The sequence below is a fragment of the Macaca thibetana genome, chromosome 15, assembly GCF_024542745.1.
Source record: "Macaca thibetana thibetana isolate TM-01 chromosome 15, ASM2454274v1, whole genome shotgun sequence".
NCBI classification, from domain to species: Eukaryota; Metazoa; Chordata; class Mammalia; order Primates; family Cercopithecidae; genus Macaca; species Macaca thibetana.
The window spans coordinates 42,023,451-42,043,951 of record NC_065592.1 but is presented as its reverse complement, the minus strand read 5'-3'; the positions used below and the strand labels follow the sequence as shown (position 1 = coordinate 42,043,951).

Genomic DNA, 20,501 nt, shown 5'->3' with positions numbered 1-20,501 from the left:
TACAGTCCTCTGTGGTAAGGGTCAAAGCAGCAAGGAAAGATCTAAGAAAGATGGCACCAAGGTGACCGGAAGCTTCCTGTGAGAGGCCCAGCAAAGTTCCAGTAGGGAATGACAGGCAGAGTATGGAGCCCAACTTGAGGAAGGGTAAAAAGGAAAAAAAAATCTATTCTGGTGCTTAAAAAGCTACCCCATGAGGAGCCTAAGGTCCGACTCTGAGGAGACAAGAAGTAGCTTGAAGTGTCACTAAAGGAATGACTTATCTGGGGTCCAAAAGAGAACCCAGACCAGAGCCATTCACTTGGACAAGAAGTTGGACGAATGTCCCAGGCTGGAGACCATTGGCATGGTTCATGACTCTTGCCAACTATATACCGCCCCCTTCTGGGAAGTCCTGTATCTTCCTGGAAACTGAAACCTTGGCACCCTCAGTGAATCCGAATACTGCCTGAATACCTCTTGGAAGCTTTCCTTTCTTGATTCAAGTGCTACATAGGCACTAGAAGCCCAGGTGGTATGGTTTTGAGTGTGGCAGAGATAGAGGTATAGCTTACCTCTCAAGGTGGTTGAATCCATAAAACTTAAGGTGACAGAGGCCCAATCATGGCTCTTCCCAAGTCCACCTTTCTCCCTCAGCCACCCATGCTTCCATGATGGCTAAGCTGAGGTTGCTTAGATCCTTGAAAGAAACCGTTAGATAAGTTGAAGCCAGCAGACAAGAGGATCACAAAAAAATTCAGTCCTCACCCCAGAGATTCCTTCCCTGCTCCCTCAGCTATAAGCAGAAAGTCCAGAAGGCCCTGAGATTTGGTCACAGAGGACTGTGAGTCCAAGAAGTAAAGCAGGCAAACTTTTAAGCTCCTCTTACCATCTTCATGGACAAATCATGTCAGAGTGAGACTGTAAGGGGGACAAGAAAGGCAGTCCAAAATCACTTCAAGTCAGACAATGGCAGGACATACCCAATGGATGAGTGGAGTTATGTCCCAACAGACTCTGGCCATAGAGGAGCAGTACCTAGAGGCAGAGGACAGAGGGCAGAGGGTCTGAAGCGGCTCAGCACAGGGGAGAGCATCTTCTCAGAGTTTTCACTTTAGGAAAAAGATGTTGGAGATTTAGGGATTCCTTCAAGAGCCACGATGTCGAGGAGATAGGAAGTCCAAGGAGACTCCAACTACTAAGCCACACCCAGAAGATGTCCTGAAAGCCAGTGAGCCAGGAGATGTCCAGAAGCTAAATGGCCATGAGTGGTCAAGGGCTCCAGTGACCAAGAATGCCCCCCGTCACCAACAGTTCTGGTGCCCAAGATCTGGAATGTCTAAGCCTTAAAGATGAGTTGAGGCTCAAACTGGAGGTAAAACTGCCAAGCCAGCCTCAGGCTTCCCAATGACGTGCCCCTTGCCTCAAATAGCCTAGCTACTCCATTTCCTTTTTGAGTGAGTTTTGATAGTTTGTGTCTGTCCAGGAATTGGTCTATTTCATCTAAGATATTCAATTTATGAGCATAGAGTTGTGTGTAGTATTCCCTTAATCTTTTTAGTATCTGTAAGGTCTGTATTAATGTCATCTTTTTCATTCCTGATATATTAGGAATCTGTCTTCTCTCTTTTTGTTCTTGGCCAATCGGGCTAGAAGTTTACCAATTTTATTAATCCTTTTAAATAACCAGGTTTTTGTTCACTAATATTCCTCTGTTGTTCCGTTTTCAATTTCATTGAGTTCTGCTACAATAAATCATTTAATTTCTGTTTTGTAACTTTTCTCTGGATGCTTTCAAAATAGTTTTCACTACCTCTCATTTCCAGTAGATTAATAATGATGTGTCTGGACATTGTTTTCTTTGAATTTATCCTATTTCAGATTTGTGGAGTTTCTTCTTTTTCTCTTTTCGTTCTTTTTCTTTTTTTTTTTTTTTTTTTTGTTTTTTGTTTTTAGACAGGGCCTTGCTCCTTTACCTAGGTTGGAGTGCAGTGTGCAGTGGTGCAATCATGGCTCACTGCAGTCTCAACCTCCCAGGCTCAAGTAATCCTTTCACTTCAGCCTCCCAAGTAGCTGAGACATGCCACCAGTCCTGGATTTTTTGTTTTTTCTTTTTTTTTTTTTTTAAGAGACCGGAATCTCCCTATGTTGGCCAGACTGGTCTCAAACTCCTGGGCTCAAGTGATCCACCACCCTTGTTCTCCAAAGTGCTGGGATTATAGGTGTGTGCCTGGCCTTGCTGATTTCTTAAATCTATGTATCTTTCACCAAATTTGAGGAGTGTTCAGCCATTATTTCATCAATTTTTATTTTTGCCATCTTTTTCACCTTTCCTTCAGGAATACAATGGCATGCATATGCATGACCTTTAATATTGTCCCATAAATTCTTGATGCTCTGTTCATTTTTTAAGTGTTTTTCCTCTGTGTTCTTCAGATTGGATAATTTCAATTTACCTATTGCAAGTTCACTGACTCACTAACTCTCTTCTCTGTCACTTTCACTTTGATATGGAGCCCATTAAACTGAATTTTTATTTTAGACATTGTAGTGTTTAATCCTAAAATTCCATAGGGTTCTTTTTTTGTAGTTTCTATTTCTCTCCTGAGAACTTCTATCTTTCCATTCATTTCAGGAGTGTTCACCTTTAGTTCTTATAGGATAGCTATAACAACTGCTTTAAAGTCTTTGATAATTCCAACATCTGAGTCATCTTGGGATTGGCATCTATTGGTTGTCTTTTCCATTGATAATAAATTTTCCTAGTACTTTTTTGAGTGATTTTGGATTATAGCTTAGACATTTTGAATACATCATATGTCATTTAATGACAGACATATGTTCTGAGAAATGCATCACCACTTTTGTCATTGTGCAAACACCATAGAGTGTACTTACACAAAACCAGATGGTATAGCGTACTACACATCTAGGCTACATGGTATATCTTATTGCTCCTAGGCTACAAACCTGTACAGCATGTTACTGTACTGAATACTGCATGCAATTGTAACACAGTGGTATTTGTGTACCTAAATATATCTAAACGGGAAAAGAAACAGTAAAACTATGATATTAGGATCTCAAGGGACCACTGTTGTACATGCAGCCCATTTTTGACCAAAACATTGTTATATGGTACATGATTGTATTATGCTGTGAGATGCTGGATCCTATTAAAGTCCTCTGGAGAACACTGATTTCTTTTTTAACCTAACAATTTTTCCCAGTTAGGTTTAGACCACAAATTATGACTCACTTTCTGTGGGCAGAGGTTCCAAAATCAGTTCAGTTTTCAAAGCCATCCCCTGTCTCAGCCTCCCATTTAACATCACTTGCTTTCCCTTGGCTCATTAGTTTTAATCATTAATTATTTACGTCATCCTACTGTATTTTTAAGCTATTTTCATATGTGACCTTGTATGTTGGCAAAGATCAGATATTAGGCAAAAAACTAAGAAATACAAATCTCCAGCTCCAGGATGATGAGGAGGTCCCTGCCTTGAGGTCCCTGAGTGCCCTGGATACCTTGCCTATCCCCTCTTGGACTCAGATCCTGCCTTGGTTCTGCCAGTTCTCTCATATCTCAACTCCTCCCCTAATCCCAGCAGAACCTGAACTCCCAAGTCCGTTGGCAACTCTACTGCACCTCCAACACAGGCTCTGCTCCATCACCTGCCAACATTACAGCATGGCCTTTCTCCTAGGTCTGCCCACCTCTGCATCAGTAGAGCCACCTTATCCAGAGGGGCACAGCCAATCTTGGACTCCACGCCTCCCCTTTACTGTTGACTCAAGTGACTGAGCTCAGACTTCCCATTCTGACAGTGGCAAGGTCCAGCCCTAGGTATGCGGGAAGAGCAATTCCTACCACTCACATAGCCTAGCTCACTACATGCAAGTAGACAGTGAACCAGTGTGTGGACGAGTGAGTGGAGGATCTGCAGGCAGAGACTCCAGACTGGATGAACCACACAGTTTTGGCAAGCATTCGGTCAAGGAGCTCTCTGGTGGCTCAGACCTGCCAGCAACATCATCCACATGGGCGCCTGTCTTCTGCCTGGAGGCACAGCACCTTATTCATAACCCTGTCTCTGGAAGAACAGAAAACATCAGTGCACCCTCAGGGACAAAGTTGCCCAGACTTAGCCAGTCTGCCTGTTCCAAACTAGCTCAGCTCCACAGCCAATGTATGACAATATTTTGGTATTGTGATCCATATGTTACGCTCTAGGAAAAAGTAAAAATGCCTCTAACCATATTTACTAAATGGAAGAGAGGGAAGATATATAGTTATCTATTTAAATATATATGTCTTATTTATTTAATTAATTTATTTATTTATTGAGATGGAGTCTCGCTCTGTCACCCAGGCTGAAGTGCAGTGTGCGATCTCAGCTCACTGCAAACTCTGCTTCCCAGGTTCAAGCAATTCTCCCGCCTTAGCTTCCCGAGTAGCTGGGATTATAGGCGTGTGCCACCACACCTGGCTATTTTTTGTATTTTTAGTAGAGATGGGGTTTCACCACGTTGGCCGGGCTGGTCTCAAACTCCTGACCTCAAGTGATCCACCCGCCTCAGCCTCCCAAAGTGCTGGGATTACAGGTGTGAGCCACTGTGTCCGGCCTAACTTATTTATTAAGATGCACTAACATATCCAATCCATTCCAGCTTGAGTTCTAGACATTTTACTTTCCTCATGTTCCACATATAAAAATAACGCATGTTTGTGATTAGACAGAAAATTCGTAATGTACTGAACAGAATAAAGCAAAAAGTCCCCTTCTGCAGTGAGTCCCGAGAATCTGCCCCAAGGTAACCATTGTTAGCATATTTTTGTTTATCCTTCTAGAAATTTTCCACAGATGTGCAAACATAGGTTTGTATAACCTCCTCATTTTACATACATGAATGGGATAATACATACTTGCCATTTATATCCTATTCATATGTTTTCTCACATGGCTACATAAATACATCCTTTAAAAATAAACACTCTCTGACTTAGAAGCATGTGATATCCCAAAAATGTAACCTTTCTGTAGTAACCTTTCTGGAACTCAATATAACCTTTCTGTAAATAACCTTTCTGGAACTCAAAATGAGTTTCAGAAAAATAATGTTCTAAATCGAGGAGTGGGATCAGGGGTTTTTCTGTAAAGGGCCAGATTGTACGTTCAGTTTTGCCCACCAGTCTCTGTCATGTCTTCTTCTCTGGGTTTTTTGTTTTTGTTTTGTTTTGCTTACAATCCTTTAAAAATGTAAAGACCAATCTTAGCTCTCAGGTAGTGCCAAAACAGGCTGTGGGCCAGATTTGGACTTTGGACTATCATTTGCTGACCCCTTTTCTAAATGGTGGTTAGGGCTGCAGCTTAGCTCCCAGAAGCACAATTAATCCATAATATTACTGAGATACCAAACAAGATAATATATTTTAAATTGCATTGTAAAGTCTATACTAATATGAAGAATTATATAGTTTTTCAGAGTTTAGCATGGGATAACTTTTAAAAACAAAAGTTAACACAGAATTTAAAAATGTTTTTTATATCTTCAATTGGATGAAGAGTTAGATATATTAGTGAAGAATCTCAGAATTTTCAAGCTATCTATGAGGCAGAAGATAACATTGTATTACATCTAATCCTACTTTTTAAATTTTTATTTATTTATTTTTTTAGATATGGGGTCTTGCTCTGTTGCCCAGACTGCAGGACAGTAGCATGATCATAGCTCACTGCAGCCTTGAACTCCTGGGCTCAAGCAATCCTCCTGCCTCAGCCTCCTGAGTAGCTGGGACTACAGGCACACACCAGCATGCTTGGCTTCCTACCCTTTTTGTCACCACAACATAAACACACATTAACTCAAATGTGATTTTTGTGGTGTGAGTTCATATGCCAAGTGCCCCCCTCCACTGAAAAACAGAGCATATCACTGAGTTTCTGCACTGCGGGCATTGAAAATGCTCTTCTTCCATCTGGTGTTCACAGCCACGTGCACTGGCCTAAACCTTGAACCTTCTGTGAATTGCATCTGCTGGAACCTACAAAGGCAGAGAAGGGGCAGAAAGGGTAAGAATAGGGTAAATGCTGGAGAGTCATTTTATGACTTACCTAGATCAGGAAACTAAATTTTTTGTTTTTGTCTGAGATAGGGTCTTTGTCTGCGGCCCAGGCTGAAGTTCTGCACCATGATCTCAGCTCACTGTAGCCTTGACTTACTGGATTCAGGTGATCCTCCCACCTCAGTCCCCCCACCCCCTGAGTAGCTGGGACCACAGGCATGAGCCACCATACCCCGTTTTTAAATTTTGTGCTTATATAAATATATATACATTTGTATATATATTTGTATACCCCAAAAAAATTTTTTTAGAGACGGGCTTTTGCCATGTTACCCAGACTGGTTCCAAACTCCTGGCCTCAAACGATCTGCCCACCCTCAGTGGCCCAAAGTGCTAGGATTACAAGCATGAGCTGCCGTGCCGCACCAGGAAACTGATTTTTAACAACATAAACATCTCTATTATATATTTAATTGAGCTTTAAAACTTATGACTTGCCCTTTCTCCATCATAGAGGTAGGGCTTGTTTTAATAACCTCCTGCCATGATTACAATTTTATTTTCTCATATATATATTTTCATATATATAAAAAAAAATTATCTATTTTTTTTTTGAGATAGAGTCTCGCTCTGTCACCCAGGCTGGAGTGAAGTGGTGTGATCTCGGCTCACTGCAAACTCCACCTCCCGGGTTCATGCCATTCTCCTGCCTCAGCCTCCCGAGTAGCTGGGACCACAGGCACCGCCACCACGCCCAGCTATTTTTTTGTATTTTTAGTAGAGATGGGGTTTCACTATGTTAGCCAGGATGGTCTCGATCTCCTGACCTTGTGATCCACCTGCCTCGGCCTCCCAGAGTGCTGGGATTACAGGCATAAGCCACTACACCCAGTCTATTTTCTTATAAATGAAATGCAGAGATTTTCCTACAATACCTGGGCTAGGATTAGGAAAGAAAGTAGGAGAGAAAGGGTACTAAAAAAAAACCTGTGAGGAAGGGACTGAGCTGGTGACTGCCTGCCTGGGCAGTGAAGGTGGTCCATGGTACTGCACATCTGTAACCCCAGAAAGGAAACCCAGATGACAGGGGGAAGATGTTTTGTGGCATAACTGAATCCTTTAGGGAGGAGCACTTTATGATACTTCCTTTAGCAAAACATCATCTTGCTTGGTAAACATAGTCATTTTAATTTTATGTATTTATTTATTTTGAGACAGAATCTGGCTCTGTCACCCAGGCTGGAGTGCAGTGGCATGATCTCAGCTCACTGCAACCTCCATCTCCTGAGCTCAAACAATCCTCCCACCTCAGCCTCTCGAGCCCAGCCTGAAAACATATTTCTATAATTAAAAAGACAGGCTGGGCACGGTGGTTCATGCCTGTAATCCCAGCACTTTAGGAGGCCGAGGTGGGCAGACCACTTGAGACCAGGAGTTCGAGACCAGCCTGGGCAACATGGCAAAACCCTGTCTCTACCAAAAATACAACTAGCCGGTCATGGTGGCGTGTGCCTGTAGCCCCACTACTCGAGAGGCTGAGGTGAGAAGATGGTTTGAGCCCAGGGGCAGAAATTGTAGTGAGCCACGACAGAGCCACTGCATGCCAGCCTGGGCAACAGAGAGACTCTGTCTCAAGAAAAAAAAAAAGAAAAAGAAAAAAAAATTAGCCAGGCATGGTGGCAAGCACCCGTGGTCCCAGTTACTCAGGAGGCTGAGGCAGGAGGACTACTTGAGCCTGGGAGATCAAGGCTGCAGTGAGCCGTGATTGCACCACTATACTCCAGCCTGGGCAACAGAGCAAGACTGCCTCAAAAACAAAACAACAACAAAAACAGAAGCCATTCATACACTGAATTTTAGGGACCCCCTAGGTCCCCTTGAAGTCTGCTTATTTAGCCAGGTAAGCCAGAACAGAGTGGTAGAGAAAGGCTATCAATAAAGAGAAGGACAATAAAAAATATTACCTAGGTTTACAGGTCATTGAAGAGTTCAGAAGACACTTTCCCAAGCATTATCCTTGCAACAACTCTGTAAGGTCACAGAGCTGGAGGCAGGGTGCAGCGACTTGCCTAGCCCATGGCAGGGCAGAAAGTGCTTGAAGTTTCTGAGGCCAAGCCCAGTGCTCTTCACATTTCCCATCCTGCTTCCCAGGAGGTTCCATGCAGATCCTGTGGGAATGGGTGTTTCTGCGCTTATTCCTCTGTGCATTCTTCGTGAGTGGTTGGATTTCCATGGACTTCACTCTGCCAAAGAGTCCTGTGCTGAATCATATGAACTGCTGACCTTCCAATAAACCAGCATGATTTGCTAAGCATCTGCTCTTGTACTAAGGCAGGCGGTAAGGCCAGGCTAGTGGGTTAGAATCCTAGCCATGCAGCTGACCAGCTTGAGCACGTTACTTAACCTCCACCCAATGTATGAAAAGCGCATAGTCCAGTTCCAAGGACATGATAAAAGTTCAGTAATGCAGACTTTCATTTTTATTGAATCTTCTCCTGCTTTCTCTGGGACCGTAGCATTTAAAAAACCCTACCAATAAGAGGTCGACTCACGTCAACTTCATTTTCTTCTCTCCAAGAAAAAAAGTCACAAACACAGAAACAAAGTCAATGCCTTGTCCATGTGTGTTCATGGGCTTAGCTAATGAGTCACCTGGTTGTGCACAGATCCACTGCTGGAATAATCAGTCCCACCCCTGAAGCCAAGCTTACAATTTACGAAAAATTTAATAAGTGCCACTCGTCTTTCTAATCTCTTCTCACATGTGACTGACAAGCATCAGTCAGCACTGCTTGTACAAGTTACTGTTCTTCAAAGCTGGGGCAGGTGGGCCAAATGCCAAAATTACCTAACCAGCTTGAACTCCTGGCGTTTTCCTCCAAGCCAGTGAAGGGGGAAAAAAAAATCTGCTATCAAGGGCTCCCCCTACAGGTACCAAAAAGCAAAGGCTAAAAAGAACTGTTTCCTTTCTTCTTTTGAAAAAGTTTCTAAGGCAGTCCTGAAACCGTAACTTTACTTGTTGACATAATCCCTTTTCCAAAACTCTGGCCAAAGAGTCTTAAGAATCTAAAGGACCAAGAATCAAGCAACCTCTTCCTCTTGATGTACTCACCTCCCACCTATAAAGGACCTCCCAAATGTGAATTTGATACAAATAGGACACAAAACGACTCTAGAGCTGTAACACTATTTTTGATAGTCATAATTATGGCACTTTTGAGTTTTCTTGTAGCTCATTTCCATCTCATTTTTAGGATTAGTGTATATTTGTGTGTGTGTGCATGAACACACCAAAACAACTTCGATTCCGGACATAAAATCAATGACAGTTTTTAAACCACTTGATGGAAGGTTTGAGGGAACTTTTATCATTTACTTATTTTGTGCTACATTTCAGGTATATTTAATTTTCTGGGTTCATGGAATAAGTTCCACGAATAGGTTCGTAAATGGTTGCCTGTCTTGAAGGCTTCAAAAAAAAAAAAAAAAAAAAAGCTTGGATGGATAAATAAAAAGTTTCCAAGACATAAAGGAACAAAGAGCTTGTTTCAAATTTGTGCTTCTATTTCTCTCTGAGGGATGGAAGTTCACCAACCAGAGATGCACATTTCCTCACAAAGGACACTTGAAGTTGTGCCCACAGAGACAAATGCTCATACGGGGACTCAGGAAGGACTGGGGTTCAGAAGAGGCTTGAGATCGTGTTATGAGAAACAGCTGAAGAAAAATGGGGTGCTCAGCCTAGGTAAGACCAAGGGGTGGTATGACAGGCTAACTTGGGAGGGCAACCAGCCTGTGTGGCCTCTCTAGTGAGCAGAGCTGTCAGAGGACAGAGTGGATCTCACGTTCAGGAAGAATGTTTTAATAATGAACACTGCCCATAAAGAATAAGCTGCATGGTCATGGGTGCATACCTCATCTCTGAGGGTGTTTAGGCGGGGCCTGGAAAGGCCAGATACTGGGAACATTGAAAAGACTCAAGAACTGGCAGAAAATGGAGGAGCCAGATTATATTTAACATCCTTTTTATTTTATTTATTTATTTATTTTTTTGAGACAGGGTCTCATTCTGTTGCCCAGGCTGGAGGGCAGTGGCACGATCTCGGCTCACTGCAACCTCTACCCCCTGGGTTCAAGCGATTCTCCTGCCTTAGCCTCCTGAATAGCTAGGATTACAGGCATGCGCCGTTACCGCCCAGCTAATTTTTGTATTTTAAGTAGAGGTAGGGTTTTACCATGTTGGCCAGGCTAATCACGAACTCCTGACCTCAAATGATCCACCTGCCTCGGCCTCCCAGAGTGCTGGGATTACTGAGCCATCGAGCCCAGCCTAAAATCCTTCTTAGCTCTAAAATCCTGAGACTGTATAATAAAACCCCAAATAACTTAATAGTCCTCTTGTTATAAGGCTGGTTGGTTACCATCCCCTAGAGTCATTAACATATTAAACAAAACATTTTGTGCTTCAAGCCCTGATTAAGTTTCAAAATAACTTTTCAAAAGAAAAGACAACAAAATCAAACTAAAGTGTAGCCTATACCAGTGTCGACTTCCTTCCTTTAATGTTTACTATAGTTATGTAAGATGGAACCACCGGAAGAAGTTAAATGAAAAGCCGGGTGAAGGGTACCTGGGACCTCTACTATTTCTGCAATTTCCTGTGAACCTCTGATTATTTCAAAATAAAAAACTTTAAAAGATCAAATTAGCCCAGGCACAGTGGCTCATGCCTGTAATCCCAGCACTTTGGGAGGCTGAGGAGGGAGGGTTGCTTGGTGCCAATAGTTCAAGACCAGCTTGGGCAACGAGGTAAGACCCCTGTCTCTACAAAAAATTTTTAAAATAGTGGGGCATGGTGGCATGAGCCTGTAGACCCAGGTACTCAGGAAGCTGAGGTGGGAGGATTCCTTGAGCCTGGGAGGTTAAGGCTGCAGGTGAGCTATGATCAGGCTACTGCACTCCAGCCTGGACAAAAGAATGAGACCCCCATCTCTAAAAACAAATCAAAAACCAAGAATCATATTAAAGATACTTCCCCAAGGAGTTCTAAGTAACATCAAAGGCAACTACAAACCAGTTTGGCTTAGGAGTACAGTGTCATCAGCCACAAATGACTCTGCACAAGCATCCACAGGCAGTAGGGCTCATTTCAAAACTATTCAAGACTATTCCAATCAGCTCATTTCAATCAGCTATTAAGATTTACAATCATGATTAGGAAAGCATGTATCGTGTTGACAGGCATCTAATTTGGTTATGTTGATCATAAATCCTCAGTTATCTGGGATCACATCATTAAAATCACCTATAGGCAACACATTCTTACAACTGCTTCCTATGTGATGCTACAGAGGACCCATGTATAATTACTGTATTTCTAAAACTATAATACAGTAATTTGTTTATGTCTTTTTTTTTTTTTTTTTTTTGGAGACTGAGTCTCTCTCTGTCGCCCAGGCTGGAATGCAGTGGCCGGATCTCAGCTCACTGCAAGCTCCGCCTCCCGGGTTTACGCCATTCTCCTGCCTCAGCCTCCCGAGTAGCTGGGACTACAGGCGCCCGCCACCTCGCCCGGCTAGTTTTTTGTATTTTTTAGTAGAGACGGGGTTTCACCGTGTTAGCCAGGATGGTCTCGATCTCCTGACCTCGTGATCCGCCCGTCTCGGCCTCCCAAAGTGCTGGGATTACAGGCTTGAGCCACCGCGCCCGGCCATTTGTTTATGTCTTATTTCTTCCATTAACCACGACTTGCAACAAGAACTACATTTTGTTCATCTTATTTTATCACCAAAACCTAATCCATAGTAGCTTCTCAATAAATAGTTGCAGAGTGAGTATATTAAAAAACAGTAATTATAGGCCAGGCACGGTGGCTCACACCTGTAATCCCAGCACTTTGGGAGGCCGAGGTGGGCGGATCACGAGGTCAGGAGTTCAAGACCAGCCTGACCAACATGGTGAAACCCCATCTCTACTAAAATTACAAAAATTAGCCAGGCGTGGTGGCACACGCCTGTAATCCCAGCTACTCAGGAGGCTGAGGCAGGAGAATTGCTTGAATCCAGGAGGCAGAGATTGCAGTGAGCCGAGATCATGCCACTGCACTTCAGCCTGGGTGAAAGAGTAAGACTCCATTTCAAAACAAAAACAAAAAAACAGTAACAATTTTCTTGAACTTCTGGGGGTGATTTCCTTTTCTGATACAAAGACATCCAAATAAATCTCAGGGAGTCTCTATTTCAGAATCAGTATTAAATATATATACATATATATGTGTGTGTGACTATGTCACAGAGTCTCTGAAACACAGAAGTTTAATCTCAAAAACTATCTCCAACTACTTGTTTCTTATTTATTAGTTTCCTAAGATATAGGTTTGATTTGGAATCAAATAGAAAGGTCAGGCTTCTCCAGACAGACAGGAAAACCAGTATGAATTATTAAACAGATCCCCTCAACTTGAAAGTCTCTGCTGGAATGACCTTTGTCTAATTTTATCAAGTGCACCAAGAACAGCTTCTTTCAGAAATTAGAGACAGCATCACCTTTGGATTCTTTAATAGCGACAGATCAAAAAGCATTTGGTGATTTCTCTGTATTTTATATCTCTTAGTTAAGTTTATTAATTGCATTTTTCAAATAAACATTTTGAATAGCCCAAATCAACAAAAGCCATGAGATCACAAAGTGTTGCTTCTCGGCACAACATTAGCTTGTTCAGAAAATCCAAAAGCCACATCCAAAAATCAATGATGCTATCTTAAAGACATGAGGGAGGCTCCTTAAGACCCTAGAGACACCAAGGACCCCACAGGGTCCATCATATAAACAGGCTCAGAAGCCGGCTTGATCCTGAGAACCTCTGCAAAGCCATCACCAAACCAGCAAGTGACATGCGCTATGTCTATGGTAAAGTAGAAAAGGCGGTCCTGGCAAAGCTTCCGGCGGTACACAGACCGAGGATCTGCTGACAGCACAGCCTCAATGGCACGCTTTGCTTCCTCTGCTGACTGAAAATATTTAAATGACGCCTGACCAACATCTGCAATGAAAAAAACACAACTCAATGAGCACTATCATGCAGGTTGAATTTTATTACAGCAAACTTCAATATGGAATTTGGTTGGTTCCTTAAAGATCACTTGGCATGGAAAGGGTTTGGAAATCTATTTGATCATTACGGAGACTGTCACCTTCAAGAGGTGTTTATTGTCATTAGGTTTAACTTATACACCCCCAAAGTTTTGTTTTACTGAACAGAAAAATCATGGTAGTATTTTTCCTTAGTCTTCTAACTAGGAGAGGTGAGCTTTCATTTTCTGTCAACCAAAATGTCACTTTTCTGACATCCAAAATGTCACTTTTCTATACTCAATGTAGACTTTAATTCCTTGTCATTTTCTTCTCAGAACAGAGACAAGGAAATGCATGACAGTCCCAGCATCCTCAGAAAGCCACAAGAAAGAGAACTAAACCCACACACACCCAGAGCACCAGCTACAGGCAAGAGAGGCTGCACCAGAAAGCTGGTGTCACAGCCCCACAGTTACCAGTAACGTTCCTTTGCTTTGGGACTCTCTCACATTTGCTGTCCCGAAGGAACAGCAAAATTTCCTATGTTTGTAGGATTTTTAATGTATTTTAATTTTTTTAAATAGTGTATATAAAACATAAATTTTTTTTTTTTTTTTTTTTTTTTTTTTTTTGAGACAGAGTCTCGCTCTGTCGCCCAGGCCGGAGTGCAGTGGCGCAATCTCGGCTCACTGCAAGCTCCGCCTCCTGGGTTCACGCCATACTCCTGCCTCAGCCTCCTGAGTAGCTGGTACTACAGGCGCCCGCCACCGCGCCTGGCTAATTTTTTGTATTTTTTTTTTAGTAGAAACGGGGTTTCACAGTGGTCTCGATCTCCTGACCTTGTGATCCGCCCGCCTCGGCCTCCCAAAGTGCTGGGATTACAGGCGTGAGCCACCGCGCCCGGCCAAAACATAAATTTAAAAAGTAACTGTGATCTAGTTTTTCATAACTACAATATCACATACATCCAAATGAAGGCCGGCCCCTTCCAGGGAGGCACAGACCTTAAAAACACTGTCCCTGCTCAAAATATCATCTCTGGTGGCAGTGGATCTTTATCCCTCTTAGAATGGATTTGATTTCCATAAGTAGCCAAAAATCACTGTGGGCCATATCTAATAAGCAAGTTGGGTAAATAAAGCCATGAAGTACAATTTTTAGTCAAAAATCAATTATATGGTCTGGGCACAGTGGCTCATGCCTGTAATCCCAGCACTTTGGGAGGCCAAGGTGGGAGGATCACAAGGTCAGAAATTCAAGACCAGCCTGACCAACATGGTAAAATCCCATCTCTACTAAAAATACATAAAAAATAGGCCAGGCGTGGCGGCTCATGCCTGTAATCGCAGCACTCTGGGAGGTTGAGGCGGGCGAATCATGAGGTCAGGAGATCGAGACCATCCTGGCTAACATGGTGAAACCCCATCTCTACTAAAAAAATACAAAAAAAAAATTAGCCAGGTGTGGTGGTGGGTGTCTGTAGTCCCAGCTACTCGGGAGGCTGAGGCAGGAGAATGGCGTGAACCTGGGAGGTGGAGCTTGCAGTGAGCCCAGATCGTGCCACTGCACTCCAGCCTAGGCAACAGAGCAAGACTCCATCTAAAAAAAAAAAACAACAAAAAAATATTAGCCAGTGTGGTGGCACACACCTGTAATCCCAGCTACTCAGGAGGCAAGACGATCACTTGGACCTGGGAGGCAGAGGTTGCAGTGAGCAGAGATTGCACCACTGCACTCCAGCCTGGGTGACAGAAAGAGACTGCATCTCAAAAAAAAAAAAAAAAATCAATTATATGGCAATAAGATTCCTTTACTGCATGGCTCATAGAAAATGGCTCTGAAGGCGACTCAAAAATGAGGAAAGCTCATCACACTCCCCAGTGATGGCATTTCTAGGAGAGGCTCCAGGCCTCTGGTTGGCCGTCCATCTGGCATGGGTGCCTTCTCCCAATTCCCTGCCTACTCATCCTGCCAGGCTCCGCTCAAGCACCGTTTCCTCCCACACTCCCTCCCAGACCCAAGTCAGGATTCTCCTCTCAGAGTGCCCACAGCACTCTGCCCAGACCTTTACTCCAGCACCAAACTTCCTTCCATTTCAACACCTCTAACCTCTTCTAGACTCAGAGCTTCCTGAAATCACTTCTTATTTCTGCAACAGCTCTCAATTTTGCTGTTTGCTATCAATCAGTTCCTGTTTTGTAGTTACACTGCGTAATTTCTCATTTTAATCATTTTTTTAATCAATAAGGCATATTTCAAACATCTGACACATATTGCACTGCAGTTTAAAAAAACAAAACTTTCCAGGCCAGGCGTGGTGGCTCACGCCTGTAATCCCAGCTACTCAGGAGGCTGAGGCAGGAGAATCGCTTGAACCCGGGAGGCAGAGGTTGCAGTGAGCCGAGACCGCGCCACTACACGCTAGCCTGGGTGACAGAGCGAGACTCCATCTCAAAAAAAAAAAAAAAAAGGAAAGAAAAACTAAAAGAAAGAAAAACAAAACTTTCCCTAGTAGGCTGCATTCAACAATAACCACAGGACAAGTGGTAAGTGTAAACATAAAGTATCCAGAAGACAGGACTGTTTCGTTCCACCACAAAATCCTTTTACAACTGACCAGCCTCCTCCTATCAACTGTATACAGTGATGAAATTATTTCTATCAACAAAACTTTTAAAAACAAAGAGATCAATTTTTAAATCAAAAGCTCTGTTTAAAAGTAAAGCCTTAGGGAGGAACGAGAAGCACAACCCTCAGGTGGCATCGGCACTCATGACCACGCGACTGCCACATCCAGAGGTGCAGGGGGTGCTCAGCATACAGCACCTGGCTGAGGTTGGCATGTTGGGGCTAAAACCAGTTCCTGGGCCCTGGCAGGTGGCTGCCTCCACCCAGAGGAAGGGGTGGCTTTTCCTTTGCAAAAGGCAACAGTGTAGGCTGGCTGTGGCTCTGACAGGAAGAAATGGGGAAATCTTAGTGTCAGTTGGCATGTGTCTCTAGTCCCAACTTTTAGACTTCTTTTGCCATCAGAAGAACCTCCTTCAGGTTGGAGTATCAAAGCCAAATACCCCCCTAGCCTCTTCATTCTCTCCCTGCTAGTAAAGCAGGGGAAAATCTAGTATATTTGGTTGTGTAACCCTTTATTTTCTGGATATGGAATGAAAGTCTTCATTTTCTCAATAAGGAACTCCAGCTTGCCTTTGCATGTCACTGAGATGTGACATCCCAGAAATCACACACGTAGTGATCTGACCCCAGAGATGGCCCCCTGCTCTCCGGGGATACCGACATCAAGTTCCTCTGCCTTTTACTTCTCCCAAGATCAAAACTCAAGTCCTTACAATGGCCTATAAAACCCTTAGGTGACCTCATCCCTTTTCTAGTGCCTCTTTGACTTCGTATCCTTCCACTCAGCCCTCCTCAGTCCATTCTGGCCACCTGACCTCAAACATGCCATGCCCCCTCCACCTTGCGGCTGTGCGCTGGCTGTCCCTCAGGCCAGCATGTCCTTTCTCCGGACAGGCTGGCTCACGTCTTCACTTCTTTGACCTTTGCTCGTATGTGTCTTTCTCAGTGAAAGGCTCATATGGCCCCAGTGGGCCACCTATTTAAAACTGCAGGCCGGGCGCGGTGGCTCAAGCCTGTAATCCCAGCACTTTGGGAGGCCGAGACGGGCGGATCACGAGGTCAGGAGATCGAGACCATCCTGACTAATGCAGTGAAACCCCGTCTCTACTAAAAAAACACAAAAAACTAGCCGGGCGAGGTGGTGGGCGCCTGTAGTCCCAGCTACTCAGGAGGCTGAGGCAAGAGAATGGCGTAAACCCGGGAGGTGGAGCTTGCAGTGAGCTGAGATCCGGCCACTGCACTCCAGCCTGGGCGACAGAGTGAGACTCCGTCTCAAATAAATAAATAAATAAATAAATAAATAAATAAATAAAACTGCAACAGGCTAGGTGCAGAGGTTCGCACCTATAATCCCTGCACTTTGGGAGGCTGAGACAGAGGATCCCCTGAGCCCAAGAGTTCAAGACAAGCCTGGGCAACAAAATGAGACCTCATCTCTTCAAAAAAAATCAAAAGAGGCCGGGCGTGGTGGCTCACGCCTGTAATCCAGGCACTTTGGGAGGCCAAGGCGGGCGGATCATGAGGTCAAGGGATCAAGACCATCCTGGCTAACACGGTGAAACCCTGTCTCTACTAAAAATACAAAAAATTAGCTGGGTGTGGGGGCAGGCACCTGTAGTCCCAGCTACTCGGGAGGCTGGGGCAAGAGAATGGCATGAACCCAGGAGGCAGAGCTTGCAGTGAGCCGAGATCGAGCCACTGCACTCCAGCCTGGGCGACAGAGTGAGACTCCGTATCAAAAAAAAAAAAAAATCAAAATATTAGCCAGGCGTAGTGATGCACACCTGTAGTCCCAGCTACACAGAAGGCTGAGGTGGGAGGACTGCTTGAGCCCAGGAGGTTGAGGCTGCAGTAAGCCATATTCTTGCCACTGCACTCCAGCCTGGGTGACAGAGTGAGATCCTGTCTCAAAAACAAAGTAAAATAGTAACAACACCCCAACCCTGCTGTATTCCCTCTTAAATGTTTCAGTAACTCTTATCACCTTCTAATATTATATAATGTTGAGCATGTTTGGTATAATAACTTGATTGCTTATTATGCTTTTAGTTTGTTTCTCTCCTCCCCATTAGAATGCAAGCTCCGCAAGAGCACGAATTTTTAAAATCTGTTTTGTTCACTGATGTATTCCAAGAACCTAGACCAATGTCTGGTACCTAGCAGAAGCTCAGTAAACAACTGTAGAATGAATAAATGAACTTCCCTCTTTATATGGCTAGGCTGGCTCCTTACTGAGTTGTAACACAAAGAAGAGCTTTTTGCAATCTGACATCTCCTTGGCAACCAGCTTCTTCTTTTTGATGGAGTCTCACTCTGCCACCCAGGCTGGAATACAGTGGCACCATCTCGGCTCACTGTAACTTCTGCCTCCTAGGTTCAAGCAATTCTACTGCCTCAGCCTCCCGAGTAGCTGGAATTACAGGCACCTGCCACCACAACTGGCTTTCTGTATTTTTAATAGAGATGGGGTTTCATCATGTTGGCCAGGCTGGTCTTGAACTCCTGACTTCAAGTGATCCACCCACCTCGGCCTCCCAAAGTGCAGGGATTACAGGAGTGAGCCACCGTGCAAAAGAGGCATGATGTCCCTCCAGTGACTATGCTTTTTGTTAGCTCTGCTGCTGGCTGGAAGACTCACTCGAGAGACTCTCCTGGAAGGCTTGCGGAAGTAGGCAGGCATGCTGGGAAGCCCACGGAGCAAGGAACTGCAAACAGCCTTTAGACGCTGAGGGCAGCCTCCAGTCAACAACCAGCAAGAATCTGGGGCCCCCAGTCCTACTACAACTGAAACTAGTTACTTCTTACTGGTATCACTGTATCCACATCTTAACAGCCCCTTCCTTCATCCCAGGCTACTGCTTGGGATCTGCTGTGAACTGGGGGAACCAGATAACATTTGTTAAGAATCATGTGTTAAAGTAAGCAGGCTCCATGTAAGAGCCCTGTGGCCTCTCTTCTGCAGCGAAGTGTATGCCTCTAGCTGTGGGACTTTGTTGGGGCAAGTTCTGTGCTAAGAGACTCTTCCCCTCTGACTCTGGGCTCCTAGAGTCCTCTGTGCCAAAGGCTAAGCTGTCTTATCACTTCTTATTTCTGTAACAACTCTGAATTTTGCTGTTTGCTATCAATTGTATCAGAATACAATGCAACATTTCTCTAGTAAGACAGTAAAACAAATAAGAAAACTTTAGGTATATAAGTACAGAACAAGCACAATTCAGCTTCTGAATGATGCTTGAAGACTCTAAGAACTACTGTTAACAAGCAGACAAGGCGCTGTAAGTCATGGGCCACCTCGTGAGGCAGCAGCCACTCTCTGCCAATGCTTTGCTGACAGCCTGGAACTAACTGTGCTGACCACACAGTTGTCCAACAAGACTCATCGTATGATGGTGCTGCAAAAATATTATTTTATACCTGTTTCCTAAAAACCAGTCACACTGACAAACACTCCATATAACTGCCCTCACAAATACCAAACTTGGCTAAATCTCAAAGTTCATCTCTCATTTAGAATGAAGAAACTGAAGATACCTGATTCACCCTGTGAACTGAGCTGCCCAAGGTCCATCTCGGCATGAGGAGTAAACCGCACTTCTAAAGTGGCCACAGGGGCCTCTGTCACCCAGGCAGGAACCACGCTGCAGGGAGCTCCATCAGCCCTTCCAGCAGGTAAGTGAGGGGCCATGGGCTGTGTCTCTGCCCTGCTTCCTTGCAGGACTGCTGCTCCTTCCACTCTCTCTAGCTTCTTGTCTGTACCTTTCTCTGAAAAGCTCTTCTCCGGGCCATATGGGCCAATTTGTTCTTCTGACATACTGGAACTCTGATCACGTCTTGATTCCAAACCAAAATCCACTGCTATCTCCCTGTGCATAGGGAATGCTTGCTGAATTCTGGCTGTGTCACTGTGTGTCAGGTAGTTTTCTTCTGAAGTTCTGTCTTCAGGACATTTAGGTTTCTCCTTAGTGCTACGGTGAGGTTGTGGCTCATCACACACTGACAGCTGTCGCTGGTCACAGCTGTCAGTCTTGCTGTCAGACTGGGACGCAGTGTTTGGTGTATGTTGGTTATTCTGTAAATTAAAGTCTGCTAAAGGCTCCATCACATTTTGCGGCGAGTCATACTCAGCTATGTAGGGCTTGATGTCTAGTACTGGTGTGCCATGTATCATGTCAATTCCAGAAAGGTATATAGCTCCACCTATGACATAAAAACGTGAAAAATGAAGAACACTGCAAACACTTGGAGAATATAATCACACCCCAGAATCCTCTAACACTGTTTGCTTATGCCTCACTGCGCTTACTCATAATTCTCTCACATAGACCTGGTACCAACACACATCCTTCTTGCTACCTGGTAGCCTATCCTCTTCTCTACCTATCAAACCCCTACTTGATCTTTGAGGCCCTCAAAGCACACCTTTTACAAAGCCTTTCTGGCTCCTCCAGACAAAAGCATTCTTTCCTACAGTCCCCATAGAGAAGCCTGTGCACAAACCTCTGCCAGAGCCCTTTCCCCGTGGTAGGGCAGTGACCAGCTTAGAGTCTTTATCCCTAGACAGCAGGCAGGCCCCTTAACACAGGCTGGGGCCAACTCATCTCTGTATCACTGGTGCTTCTGTTCCAGGGATATAGTAGTCCTCAATATATCTCTGTGGGACCAATGAAGGTTTCTACTGTGGCAAACAGATCCAAAGGTGGCCCTGTGACCCGCACCTCCTGAAGTTCATGTCCTTATATAATCCTCCCCCTTCAGT

The 20,501-nt window shown here is 44.2% G+C and overlaps 1 protein-coding gene across 4 annotated transcripts in view; it reads right to left on the bottom strand.

Moving 5' to 3' along the window:
* Positions 1-1,828: 1,828 nt before the first annotated feature.
* Positions 1,829-20,501, bottom strand: part of TRMO (tRNA methyltransferase O) — a 29,718-nt gene continuing 11,045 nt past the window's right edge. For all 4 annotated transcript variants that reach the window (XM_050762186.1, XM_050762187.1, XM_050762188.1 and 1 more), the window contains 2 exons: positions 19,277-19,942; positions 1,829-13,085 (listed from right to left, as the gene is read on the bottom strand). In XM_050762186.1, coding sequence (XP_050618143.1) covers positions 12,826-13,085; positions 19,277-19,942 — 926 coding nt within the window. In that variant the 3' untranslated portion in view covers positions 1,829-12,825. The remainder of the gene's footprint in view (positions 13,086-19,276; positions 19,943-20,501) is intronic.